This window comes from Bombus pascuorum, chromosome 1 (genome assembly GCF_905332965.1).
Source record: "Bombus pascuorum chromosome 1, iyBomPasc1.1, whole genome shotgun sequence".
Taxonomy (NCBI): domain Eukaryota; kingdom Metazoa; phylum Arthropoda; class Insecta; order Hymenoptera; family Apidae; genus Bombus; species Bombus pascuorum.
Window position 1 is genome coordinate 34,704,497 of NC_083488.1, and position 12,432 is coordinate 34,716,928.

Below are 12,432 nucleotides of genomic sequence, written 5' to 3' on the forward strand. Positions count from 1 at the left end.
AATATATGTAATATATAACATGTGTTTAATATATTATAAAGTAAAATACTTTATATCGTGACTAATTTAGATATTAAAGGAGCAGCCATCTCTCTCCTTCTCTATAGTAAAACTGTTCACAATGTTATATAATTGCATGAATATGACGAGAACAAACACTTACCTATCTATGAATACGTTGGTTTTGCTTGCATCGTAAGAAGATAGGTACGAACGCGAACTCCATCTATCGGATAATGAACGAAACATGATCTGTCTGAAGAGAACGAGTTAAACAAACCGGAAACGAGACACGAATTTGGTCCATTTTCCACCTGCATGATGCTGTAAACGATATATAAATTAACATTTTGATTCGAGGACCGGTGTGGTCGCTTTAATTCATAATCAGGTCCCCAGGCTAATTGCAGGCGAGTACGGACCACTTCTATAGCATGTAATGTCGAATAATTAATGATCCTTTGTATTGCGCTTTCCTGTATTCAACCAACATTCCTACTTATTCAACTCTACTTGTGTTACAGGTATATTTCGAGAAAACATGAACAAATGACTAAAGTATTCCCTACCGATACTACTTTAAATTTAGATAATAATTTAACCTATATCTTTTGATATTCTTTTATCGGAAGATTCTTTGTACAAAAGAAAAGAAAAAAAAAAAAAAAAACAAAAAGAAGAGAAAAAAGAAAAAAAACGCAAAGAGCAATGTATGATATTTAACCATGAAAGTATAACTCATAGATTTGTAATCTGCTTTATATTTTTAATTTTGATTTGGTTTATATAGTACCATTTTTTTATATAGTTTGCCAGCCGCCATCTATTTGTGCATTGAATAAGATTGCGTGCTCTCTGTTCCTCCAGTTCTCAGTGTCCCAAAATCCTGATAATGTCATAGAGTAAAAGCATACTACGTGATACGCAGGCGCAAAAATAAGTGAAAATAATAGAGTTACGTGCAACATAAAACTTTAATCAACAGTGGTACAAGTAATCCCATTTGTGATTACACTTTGTATAATTATTTGTGATATCTATTACGTATCAACAAACGAATAAATGGGAGAGATAGAAGAAAAGTTTCCTGCTCAGTGGGCACTTGATCTTCTTGAGCCTACAGCTCTGGATCGATCTAATCATATTTTTAGATTTTATTTAGTACCCATTTCTTCGGCTGCGTTCACTCTTGCAGTAGTAACAAAAAATTATATGTCAAAACTACCCCTAACAGCCAGTAGGTTGATAAAACAAATTATTTTTAACATAATTAACCTCGTAATAACTATAATTCATTATTAGTTTATTTCAGAGAGATACTAAATATGTTACCATTACACATTATTATGTTAACATTATTATGTATACTTTCATTTGTTCTGATGACAAAAATAAGGTCACACTAGAAACACGTTTGAACGAAATGCATTTTGGTCTCCCGCTATGTGATTTCCCTTTTATAAACTAAAGCAAATTACTATTACAATATATAATGCTTAACTTTCGAGTCAAGTAATTGTAATGTAACTTATTTATATATGATCTTGAATTCATTATTTTTACTCCATACATACTAATTTTTAATATACTATAGTAATGAATTAATTTTGTTATCATTTCATAGGAAAAATCTAATTTCTTTCCTTTGTATCGCACATCTAATATTAATGCAGGTGTCATATTATTATCAATCATATTATTAAGTGTATTCAATTTGTAGATAAGCCATACATGTTATTGTTGTCCATAACTGGTGCTTTCTTTGGTTATGGTTGTCATTGGGCATCTGATATAAGATTTGCAAGAAGGGACGAGATGATGAGAGATTATATAAGGCGTCATCCAGAACGGTTTCCTGAGCCAGGTATAAAGCATTATAAATATCTTTTCTTTTTTTTTTTTTTTTTTTTTTTTTTTTTTTAGAAAATCTTTATTTCTAAAGATTATCATTGATAGAAATGTATTGTTAATATTTCAGAGGTTAAAAAATATGGAGATATTTTCCAAGAATGGTACCCAAAGCGTTAAAAGATTGCATTTCAGTCAGAGTTAGAGTAGGTTCTTTATTAATAACGAATAAACAATAAAATACATGACTTATTGCATACTATATTTACCTTTATTTCTTTTATACCTTTGCTTCTATTTTTAGACGTATAAGATTTAGTAAATAAAGCGTTACAGCTTAAATGTTTGCTCCAAAACTATAAAAAGTAATGAACAAACTTTTTCTACAGTCTTTATGATTTTCCAGAGCCTTTTAAATGATAATAGACGAAAGACAAATAAATATCTTTACTAATCCCCTAGAAACTGTTAAAAAACGTCCACAGCTTTTTGCGTCGAATGAAAATGATTGTTAAAACAAATTCAATATCTGATAAAGTATTCCTTAAAGTTAACTAGAGTAAAAAAAATGAAATGCACACATGTATTACATGCAGTGTGTATAATAGAAACAAACATGTGAAAACAGGAATAAGTTACATACTGTATAAAAATTTAATTAAAGTCGATAAAATGGCTTTGTAGTTCGGAAACATTTCAATTTGTAGTTCTGATAAAAGTATATTTTATTGTATAAGTACATTTTGTTATTATTAATATTTGTAAATTTTTTGAGAACTTATATTGTTTATTTGCCATTTCCTCTTTAATATATTTTTCATTTTTATATATGTATATTGTATATTGCCTTGAACTGCTTCCAAGTAGAAAAATTTTACATTTATTATAAATGTTATCTATATAAACAACAACAAAAGAGAATTAATTAAATTCTTTCTAATTATCATTCTAGATTTTGAACATTTCTATTTCTTTTCAGGATTATAATTATCATTGTACAGTCCAGTTCCTTTTGAATCTCCCAACCAGGGATATTTATTAGGACATTCCCTGCATGTTTCTAAATACCTATAAATATATTTGTTATTATTTTAAGTTTCAAAGTATCAGATACATCTTGATTATATGTACACGTTATTTATCTATTTAGCTATATAGACATTTACCTTGTTGTAGTAAAATTTGATTCTGTAGGTTTGAAATCCAAAGCACATTTGTTTGGATTGTTACATGGCGGTCCAGGAAGATTTTCTTTCTTTTTACACGACCATCCTTCAAAATTATTCAGAGATTTTATTGGCTTTGGATCAGTCATCCATGTAAGCGCTTGAGTAGCTGTTACAAAGTACACATCGGATCTGTAAATATAATTATTTCAATAATTTATAAAAATTTTCTAATACGAGATATAAAAAATTACATGACGTATAGGCTATTTTCTGCTTACAGTGTTACTGCCCAATCAAGGAACTTTGACAGTCCGCGTTCGAGTTCCTTTATTTGGAACCAGTTAGTATGAAATGGCATCATGTATGGTGCTCTATTTTGTTCGTAATAACGATTAAAATCTTCTTGCAACCACTCAAAAACTTCTTCAGGATCATGATTGTGAAGCACACATTGATCCAAGTATGGACAATGTCCTCCTTCGTAGCTTTCAACATAATGCGCATTCAATGGTAACTCCCATACTCCTAAAAATAAGCAAGATACCTTTCCTTCTTTCACAGCTCATGCCTTGTATCATATGTGATAACACGTATAAAGTTACTTTATTACCTTGAAACGATTTAGTAGGACACGTGCCTGCTTTACATTCATGTGGAATTTTATAATCGAGAGTATACGGCCAAATTGGTACTTTTAATGGAGAAATTCCAATACTACTATCATATATGTATCCAAAATCTTCCAATACTTTGTACTGAGTATTTCGACCTGGTTTTAAATATGGAGCTCTCATGCCTACAATTTCACTTATTGAAATATTACTAAAATGCTTAAGTATCTCTCGCATTCCTATCATTTCTCCAACCCACTCCTCATATCCTTTATCTTCTAATCCCTTTTGTAGTCTAAACAAATTATATCATTCAAATTATATCATATATGTATATATATACATATGAGTATTAATTCACTTTTCAAATTCTTCAAGGAAAAAGTAAGGAAAAATTGGATTATATAAGAGTGGTCTTTAAAGTGAGAAGATTAGAAGTACTCACGATATAGTCTCGGTAGCAATTTCATGTCCATCGTGCGCTAAACTTTGTACCATATTATAATTACAATATTCATGAGAGATAAAGAATGTTCCTTTCAAAGGACAGTTGTTTGGATTTAATCGATTAGTGGCAAATATTTTTTGATAATGATCAAAGTTATTGTGATTTATTGCTCCATCGAATGTCATTATTATCATTTGTGGTGTCTGAAATTTATTGAAACTATGTGAAAGGTATTGTCGAAAGTAATTTTAATAAATAGTAACAAATAAAGAGTATATACTTCTTCTGGGTGAAGACCACCAGGAATTATCGTACCATCTCTTGAACAAAAGCAATAAGGTAGTTGACAGTTTGCGGGATCACACTTTTCTGCTAAGTCAATTGGTGGTTCGGTGACAGGCGGTGGGGCTGGTATTAACAATAAGTTTTCATTACTACGAAACCAATGAGAAATAATTTAATTTACGGATATTAAAAATAAAGTACTCACTTGTGGCAATAGGTCCACAACGTGCTTCATTTTTAAAAGTGCAAAATTTACTAATATCATCGAAATGTAGCCCCGACGGACACCTGTTTAGATACGGATAGCCGTCGACGCACTATTGAAATTACATTAAATAAACATGAAATTTCTTTGTATCGCATTTCACAATTAAAAGACATATGTATTGTTATATTATTAAATTTCAGCGTGTTTACCTGATAAAATCTTCTGCATGTAGCTGGATCTGCAAAATTACCATTGCCTTGACCTTCAGGGCATTTGAATTCTTCATCTTTTCTCTCTTCCTCCTTTTTAGCAGTTTTCTGCCCATAACCCTGCCCTACAAAACAAACAGGTATTTTTAAATATTTGTAAAAATAACTAATGATTTCAGAAATATATGTGTAAAGGTTAAAATGGAAAAGATAAATCGGAGAAAAGAAAAACAGACGGAATAATATTTTCAAGAAAATGAAAATGGAAATAGTAGACACATGCGTTATACGTATTGTGTTACGTGGACCAGTGGCAAGATCAATGTCTAACATTGACTTCCACACGTTGGTAACAGTATTTTGCAAATCTTAAAATTCCCAGAGCGATAATCATCTTGTACGCGGTAAAATATATATGTATTTTTTTATTTTCTATAAAAAAGTTCTTGATAATTATTCACATGTATTGTCACCTGATCGATTTCGATGATTTTTTAATATGTTGTAGAAATGTTTTTCCCTTGCGTATTATTGCCGGACTCTTTTAATTTTCGAGATATTCTCATAAGCTCTCGGTACCACTACATTGAATTTTGCTCATAGTTGTACGTTCGTGACAGCGTACGCGTTAAAATATTGGTTGCTAGCCGCCCCACGGCGAGCAGACCGGATAAAATAACGCCTAACCCAAACTTATAAATTACAAACAAAAGGAACAGACGTTGTTCGAAATATTTAATTTCTGCAACATATTAAAAGATCATCGAAATAAATGAGGTGACATTGTTTGTAAATAATTACCAAATTCTTTATTACGTCTCTAATGCATTCTCCATACGAATAGAAAAAGTTAATTACAACAAATTTTGTTATTTGAATAAATATAACTTCAAAGCTGCGATCAAAATTCTTTACCCATTCTATTATATGTTGGATAATCACTCTACAACCCTTTGAGTCCAGATTTTTGATACTTTGTCATTTACCAGCGCAACGTACTTTAGATGTTATTAGATGTATAATGTTCGATAATAATCGTGCTAAGAATCCGTAATTACCGGAATGCATTTTTATTCCAAGCGTCGAAGGATGAAGAAGGATACGATTTAACGGAATTTTACTATCTTTAAAAGAAAATGTTTCCGAAAGTAATCATACGCGAATTATAGGATTCAGAAAGTAGTCAAACAGATTTAAAGTGAAAGAAAAAGTAGAGATGCGGCCATAATCAAACCAACGAACTAGGAAATTACGTATGGTTTGGTTGAGCATTTAATTCGACGAAGGAAGATTCGGATTTGACCACGTTGAAATCCTGTACAGATGGACTGTCAGGAGAAAGTAGTGTTTCAGGAAGATACTCCACTACGATCTTACGATAGGTGTAAAAATGAAATAAGCGTTGTTTCGTTTACGATATAAAGAATTTTGAAAACAATTTCATAGTAGTAAGTTTCGATCATACGATACGTGAGATCGTACTACCAATGAACTTTCGTTTGGAACATTTTTTTTTTTTTTTTTTTTTTTTTTTATTAAACTATCAGTAGCAGCTTAAATATTGCGACGACTAATTCGTTCCTCACCATGTATATTGTTAGATGTATCAATTACCGTCTCGACAAACCATATACGCGTTACCTTTCAAGTACAGTAAGAATTAAACTGAAATCTTTTTTCACAAACTTGGTCCGTACGAATTAAACACGTAGAAGAATTATCGATCGGCAGAGTTGCTCGTTATAGGAGCGAATCTCGCATATGCATGGATGCCAAAAAAGATCGGTTTAGCAGCAAAGTGGAAAGTGAAGGTACTGCTCTGGCAATGACGTTGTGGTAAATCGTTCAGGTGCAACATTTCCATCGGCCGTGGTGCACGCATACACAGCCGCAAACGTACGGTACACCATATACGTAAACGTCGAAACTTATGTAAACAGCAGTGAAACCACCGACCGGGAACCTAATTTAACGGCTCTTCTCTCGTGTTGGCACGCCGGCTGGTTCTTTGCTTCCTCTGACTCCTTGCCATTTTATCTGTGTCAACTTTATTTACGACACGCACCGTGACAATGCAAGGAACTTTCAGCGTTCCATGGTAATCTTGCTTATCGTGGAGAACGTAATTTGCACGGTGGATGCGCGTTTCACGAATTCTTGAGAGAAAACTCTTTTGAATTTATTCGGGGGAAAATCCTATATTAACTAGAAATTTTTATCATCTTTAATACGTATGGGTCGTAGAATTTTAGTAAATTTTTCAGGTATGAATAAAAAAATCGATGCATTTAACATGATGATATATCAATATGTATGCAGTATCCCAACGACTCCCTGACGAACTTTGGTATCGTAGTTTATGCTGTACACGTATTAACAAATTCGAAAAAATTCTGAAAAGCCAGCGGAATTTCCATTAGAATATAATCTATCGATAACCGGTTGTTGGATCTACAGTTAGCGTATATCTTTATATGTAATTTTATTCGATCTATTGATCTTAAGCGTCGCATTAGAAGTATAATTTATTAATAACAAGATACCGTCTCACGTAATGGGTCAAGGAACATCCTTGAATTCGATTAACAGGAGAATTGTTCGACGAACGTCAGTTTATAACGACAAATCGCGATGCATTTAGTTTCCTAATTATTGCTATTTTACATAACGATCGTTGTCAAATAATTATCAAGAAAAGAGAAAGAGAATTGCAATCTTCATTCAGTAAGCTGCTTCAGTAAGCCGAAGAATTGCAAACTATCAAAAGAATGTTCTGAGAAGGTCGTTCTTTCATTGTATCTACCTTTCTAAGAAATTTAAGCCGCTATACCAATTGTTTGAATTTTTCTTCTACATACAAAATATTTAATAAAATCAGAAATGGACAAGATAATAAAAGTCTCGAATTATTGCCATATTTTTGATTACAGATCAAATTAAAGGATGCACGTAGATAATCGAAATTTTAATTCGTAAGATATTTTTCATTTACCAAATGAAAAACAGAGAAACATAAAAATCAAAGTTTTAATATAATCTCAATGTCCGATAAAAGTAGAATTCTTTTCATTCTTTTTTTTTTTTTTTTTTTTTTTTTTTACCTATACTATCTCCACTTCTTTCATACAAAATCGATCGTAATTCAAAAAGATCGATCCAATCTTTACTACGAGTCGTAAATGACAAATCTCAAAATCTTTACAAAATCCCTCGCTACGATGAAAGATCACAGTAGGAAGAGCCGAAGGTATTATATCGCCCAACGGGTTTGATCTCCCGTCCGATCTCTCTTCGAAACAAGCAGCTGTGTCTTCCTACCTGTGGCAACGATGAACACGACGACACAGAACAGCAATCGACTCCTTTTTGACGTCATCCTTCACGAAAATCGTTTTTCCAATTCTTGTTACAGTTTGATTAAATTTACACAGCACTTACGTCCGAAGGTAAATGTTTAAAGGTAATCTTTAAATCGTGGGTTCGTGTTGCACGGACATACTTGTTGTCGATAAACCACTGGAAGAAAGAAATGTCACGGTACTGTTAGCCAAGGTTCACCAGCAATGGTGTCTGCCATGGACTACGGGAGTCGGGAACCGAACGGTAGGAACCGTTCTTAGCTCATTGGCTGACCACTTTCTACCACCGCACCGTCACCATCGTCCGAGAAATCTTCGCTTTTATTCGCACTAAAGCTGATAGTGGTTTCGAGTAAAGTCTTCCGAAAGTCTGGATTCTTGACAATTTTTAGACACTCCTCGGATAATTTCGAACTGGATAACCAGCCATCTTTCTAATATTTTAATTCGGTTAATTCAATCGGGATATGATTGTCATTGCTTCGTGTTAAAAAGCGAAACAGAGGTATAAAGGCCATTATTCATTAAGAATAATAACCATTAGATTTTAATGTACAAAAATACATACGTATATACACAAAAAGGTATTTTTCTCGTACTATTTCATCAACTAAAACTATCTAATATTGAAAATCTATTAAATATTTGTAAGGTATACAAGAATACACTTTTTCTTTTTTTTTTTTTTTTTATTATCGTAAGAATACATGTGTACGCGTATTATGTAAAAAATATAATTATATTCAAAACTCAACCTTGATCATTTGTGGCCCCTTCCTCTGCTTTCCTTTTGTAGCCGATTTCTTTTTCTTTACCTTCCCGTTGTCTCCTTCTCGAGCTCCAGTAGGCTGCCAATAAGGATTGGAATATCCCTGTTCGCGTTTTATAACGTTTAATTCTTGAGATGCTAAATGAAGTTTAACAACGGTTTCCGAATCTAACAAATATTTGGTATGATACGTAAAATTTAAGGACCAATTTATGATCGGATTCCATTTTTCTTGCGCTTTAAGTATACGGTGAACAAAATGAGGAAAATGAAGAAGAATATCCCCAAAGAATGCCGTGTTTTCTAAGACAGTAGATATTGCTAAAAAAAAGAAAAAGAAAAAAGGCCATATGATGTTTCTAATCACGTTAAAACTTATTTTCTTATAAAATCGAAGATTATATCGATAACAAAACAATTACCAGTTTGTATAGTAATATTTTGTGGCAAGAATCTATTATCTGGATTGAAATCTTCATTTGCGATTAACGCTTTATTTACCTCGATTGCATCGATCATCTTTTCACCAATAACTAAAATCATCTTATACAAACGTTCGTAGTTATCTATTTTCTGAAGACGTTTAATGGCTTTAGCATGTTCCTTGCGTTGGTGTTCAAATGATTTTTTGACTAATGATATTTCAGTTAAGATGATTCAATCGATATAATAATAAATAAAGATTTATTATTATCTATAGCATAGTATCTCTAAATATGTAATTTATATGCAATACATATTATAATAAACGACATATTGTATGTAGAATCAAAAGGATACAACTGCAATTATAAAAATGCCATAAACATGATATAATAAATGTCCAAATAAAGGCTAATTATATTTTGAGCGGATACATAATTCTTCGTAGATCTTGATTTGAGATGCATCACTATTTTGCGGCTTCCCGCTGATTTGGTGATCAACACCGATGGAAATATACTGCGCATGCGCGGTACATGTCAACACTGACACGATTGCGACATAAAAGAGAATGCGTGGCATTTTGTCGAACGAAAACTGCTTGACATATAAAATAATATATCGATATAATAACCAAGGTATCAAGGTAAGAAATAGTTGTCAAATGTCCATGATACCTGTGCTTTTCCAGAAAAAACTACACGATCTTCGACAAAATTCAATCGACAATGTGAAGCCGCAAGTTTACAAACGCGACATTCCAATAATGCTGCCATCTATTAAATTTCGTACATCGAATGTATCAATATTAGTGTCGACTTTTCCGCAAATGATCAAAAGATTTACATTTGTATTATGCTTACGCGAGGAATTTAAATCACGATGTATATGTGTCTTTTTAGATTTTCTTGTTGACCCTATCCACGAGAAGTGCTAAATCGTATTAGGAGATCTCTCTGTACGTACAACAGGGCAACATTTAAGTCATTAAGAAAACATTAGATAGGGAAGATTGAATTCACGTTACATGTATATGGCATGATGATTTGATATGATATGAAGATATTTCCATTTAAAATCTTAATAATATATTTAATGGTTTCATAATTTCGGGTCTAATGTCGACAACAAATATGGCAGCGATAGATGATACAAAACTTGATGTAAGTATTTATGTCGGAAATGTAATGTTAAAGATGTCATTTTATTTTTCATTAAGCGCATTAATTTTTTGTGATGGTACTTTATATAATTAAAATTTTTCAATAGAAGTATTGATAATAATATGTAAACATTTCAATGACAAATATAATATAATGATATTAATATCAAATTTTAATTTGAAGTTTAAAGTTACGATGGAATATGCTGACCCTCAGAATATCGAAGGTGAGCTGACAGTAGGAAGCAAACAAAAATCAAATCTTGGAGAACCTGAATTTAATACTTTGGATGAACCAATCAGGGATACAATTGTAAGCTTGCAAAATATTTTGTATGTATATATATAAGAAAATTATAGTCTGTTACATTATATTATATTTATTATATTATATTACATTATAGCTCAGGGATGTCAGAGCAGTGGGCAGGAAATTTTATCATGTTTTATATCCCAAGGAGAAGAAATCCCTATTAAAGGAATGTATGTTAATAGAAGAATCTTAATATTATAAATCATAAATTATATATAGTAGTGTCTTATTTTTAATTTTTAATTCTAGGGGATCTTTGGGGACCACTAGTATTATGTACATTCATGGCAATGTAAGTTTAATATTTTTTATAATATTCCGCATACTGTTCTAATTATGATTATAAACCATAGTACATTTACGACCAACTGTTGTTGTTTTAGGATATTACAAGGTTCTTCTGATACAGCAAATAATTTTAATGACGGGGGACCAGAGTTTGCAGAGGTTTTTGTAATCGTATGGATTGGATCTATGGTTGTTACATTGAACTCCAAATTATTAGGTGGTAACATGTAAGTAATTACACTGCGTAGAGAAATTTAGTATTTGTTGTAATACTAACAATTATGATAGTATACTGCATGACTTTTATGCGCGTGAATTTGTAGATCATTAAGAGATTTGTAATTCTTTATTATAAAACATAGTTATTTTATTTGAAAAAATTTGTTTTATAAATATAATATGCTGTTATAATAGAAGAATGAATGATATATGAAGTATGCATTTTATTTGCTAAAAGATATATTAATATGTTTGTTATAGATCTTTTTTCCAAAGCATTTGTGTCTTAGGATATTGCTTGTTGCCAACTGCCATTGCTCTAATTTTATGTAGAATCATATTAATGGCAGAACAGACTACTTTCTTATTTAGTCTAAGATTCGTAATTACCATGATTGGATTCATATGGGCAACATATGGTTAGTATAATTTTATAGAGTTTTATATCGATGGACGCTTGCATATCAAATTCTTACATTGATACATTCTTGTAAATATGATTTGTATACATTTTAGCATCCATGGCATTTCTTGGCGACAGTCAACCAATAGGAAAGAAAGCTTTAGCCGTGTATCCAATATTTTTATTCTATTTCGTAATTTCCTGGTTGGTTATATCTCATACTACATAAAGTAGATCGTAAGATGATGATGATAAGAAGACTGTACATTGTCCTATATTTGAGCACAAGAGAAGACAGAATTAAAAAATCGAGCAAATATTGCTTACAGTGTACTTTGAAATTCGCTAAATTTAAGCATATGTCACGTGTCAAGAGTTGTAGATAAAACTTATTACTGTAGATGCGTATGTTATTTATTATTATACAGTTTAGAGAATCAGAACTTTGTATGTCAATTATAATTATACGTACGTATATAACATTAATGTAAGCATAAAATAATGATTAATACTTAAGTAAATTATTCGCAGATTGTTATATATTTATACATAAACTCGATAAACAAAAATAGGTAACAGGATGCAAAAAAAAGATGTTTACTTCATTCCTTTGATACTCAAAATTATCGTTCAGTGTCTATAATGTACAGTTTGAAAAAATATAATCATTGTCAACACCTTCTATCACAAACGAACATTCCTATTAAAATATCTATTT

General features: G+C 31.5%; 4 protein-coding genes and 1 long non-coding RNA gene across 7 annotated transcripts; 3 read left to right on the plus strand and 2 right to left on the minus strand.

The window, feature by feature from the left end:
* The first annotated feature begins 795 nt into the window (after positions 1-795).
* On the plus strand, positions 796-4,351 carry LOC132912478 (NADH dehydrogenase [ubiquinone] 1 subunit C2). 2 transcript variants are annotated; one of them, XM_060969920.1, is made up of 3 exons: positions 796-1,237; positions 1,721-1,864; positions 4,007-4,351. In XM_060969920.1, exons 1-3 carry the CDS (start codon positions 1,063-1,065, stop codon positions 4,078-4,080), a joined length of 393 nt encoding a protein of 130 aa, XP_060825903.1. In that variant the 5' UTR covers positions 796-1,062; the 3' UTR covers positions 4,081-4,351. The 2 variants fall into 2 exon arrangements, with proteins under 2 accessions (XP_060825903.1, XP_060825913.1); XM_060969930.1 differs by lacking the exon at positions 4,007-4,351 and adding an exon at positions 1,979-2,112 and having other exon boundaries at positions 797-1,237.
* LOC132912324 (chitin deacetylase 1) lies at positions 2,549-8,550 on the minus strand. Of its 2 annotated transcripts, XM_060969743.1 has the most exons (9): positions 8,097-8,550; positions 4,779-4,903; positions 4,567-4,678; positions 4,357-4,484; positions 4,074-4,279; positions 3,628-3,923; positions 3,296-3,542; positions 3,015-3,206; positions 2,549-2,916 (listed from the first exon to the last, which is right to left on the minus strand). In XM_060969743.1, exons 1-9 carry the CDS (start codon positions 8,152-8,154, stop codon positions 2,814-2,816), a joined length of 1,467 nt encoding a protein of 488 aa, XP_060825726.1. In that variant the 5' UTR covers positions 8,155-8,550; the 3' UTR covers positions 2,549-2,813. The 2 variants fall into 2 exon arrangements, with proteins under 2 accessions (XP_060825726.1, XP_060825720.1); XM_060969737.1 differs by lacking the exon at positions 8,097-8,550 and having other exon boundaries at positions 4,779-5,234.
* On the plus strand, positions 3,200-3,556 carry LOC132912509 (uncharacterized). Its single transcript, XR_009659220.1, has 2 exons — positions 3,200-3,357; positions 3,447-3,556. It is a non-coding gene; the product is annotated as an uncharacterized LOC132912509 (long non-coding RNA).
* A 104-nt stretch (positions 8,551-8,654) lies between the features above and the next one.
* On the minus strand, positions 8,655-9,911 carry LOC132912454 (coiled-coil domain-containing protein 134-like). The gene is made up of 3 exons (XM_060969885.1): positions 9,764-9,911; positions 9,329-9,538; positions 8,655-9,227 (listed from the first exon to the last, which is right to left on the minus strand). The coding sequence occupies exons 1-3, from the start codon at positions 9,909-9,911 to the stop codon at positions 8,881-8,883; spliced, it is 705 nt and encodes a 234-aa protein (XP_060825868.1). The 3' UTR covers positions 8,655-8,880.
* A 439-nt stretch (positions 9,912-10,350) lies between these two features.
* Positions 10,351-12,240, plus strand: LOC132912461 (protein YIPF6). Its single transcript, XM_060969898.1, has 7 exons — positions 10,351-10,492; positions 10,676-10,804; positions 10,896-10,974; positions 11,054-11,096; positions 11,188-11,319; positions 11,573-11,730; positions 11,828-12,240. The coding sequence occupies exons 1-7, from the start codon at positions 10,448-10,450 to the stop codon at positions 11,941-11,943; spliced, it is 702 nt and encodes a 233-aa protein (XP_060825881.1). The 5' UTR covers positions 10,351-10,447; the 3' UTR covers positions 11,944-12,240.
* Positions 12,241-12,432: the final 192 nt, after the last annotated feature.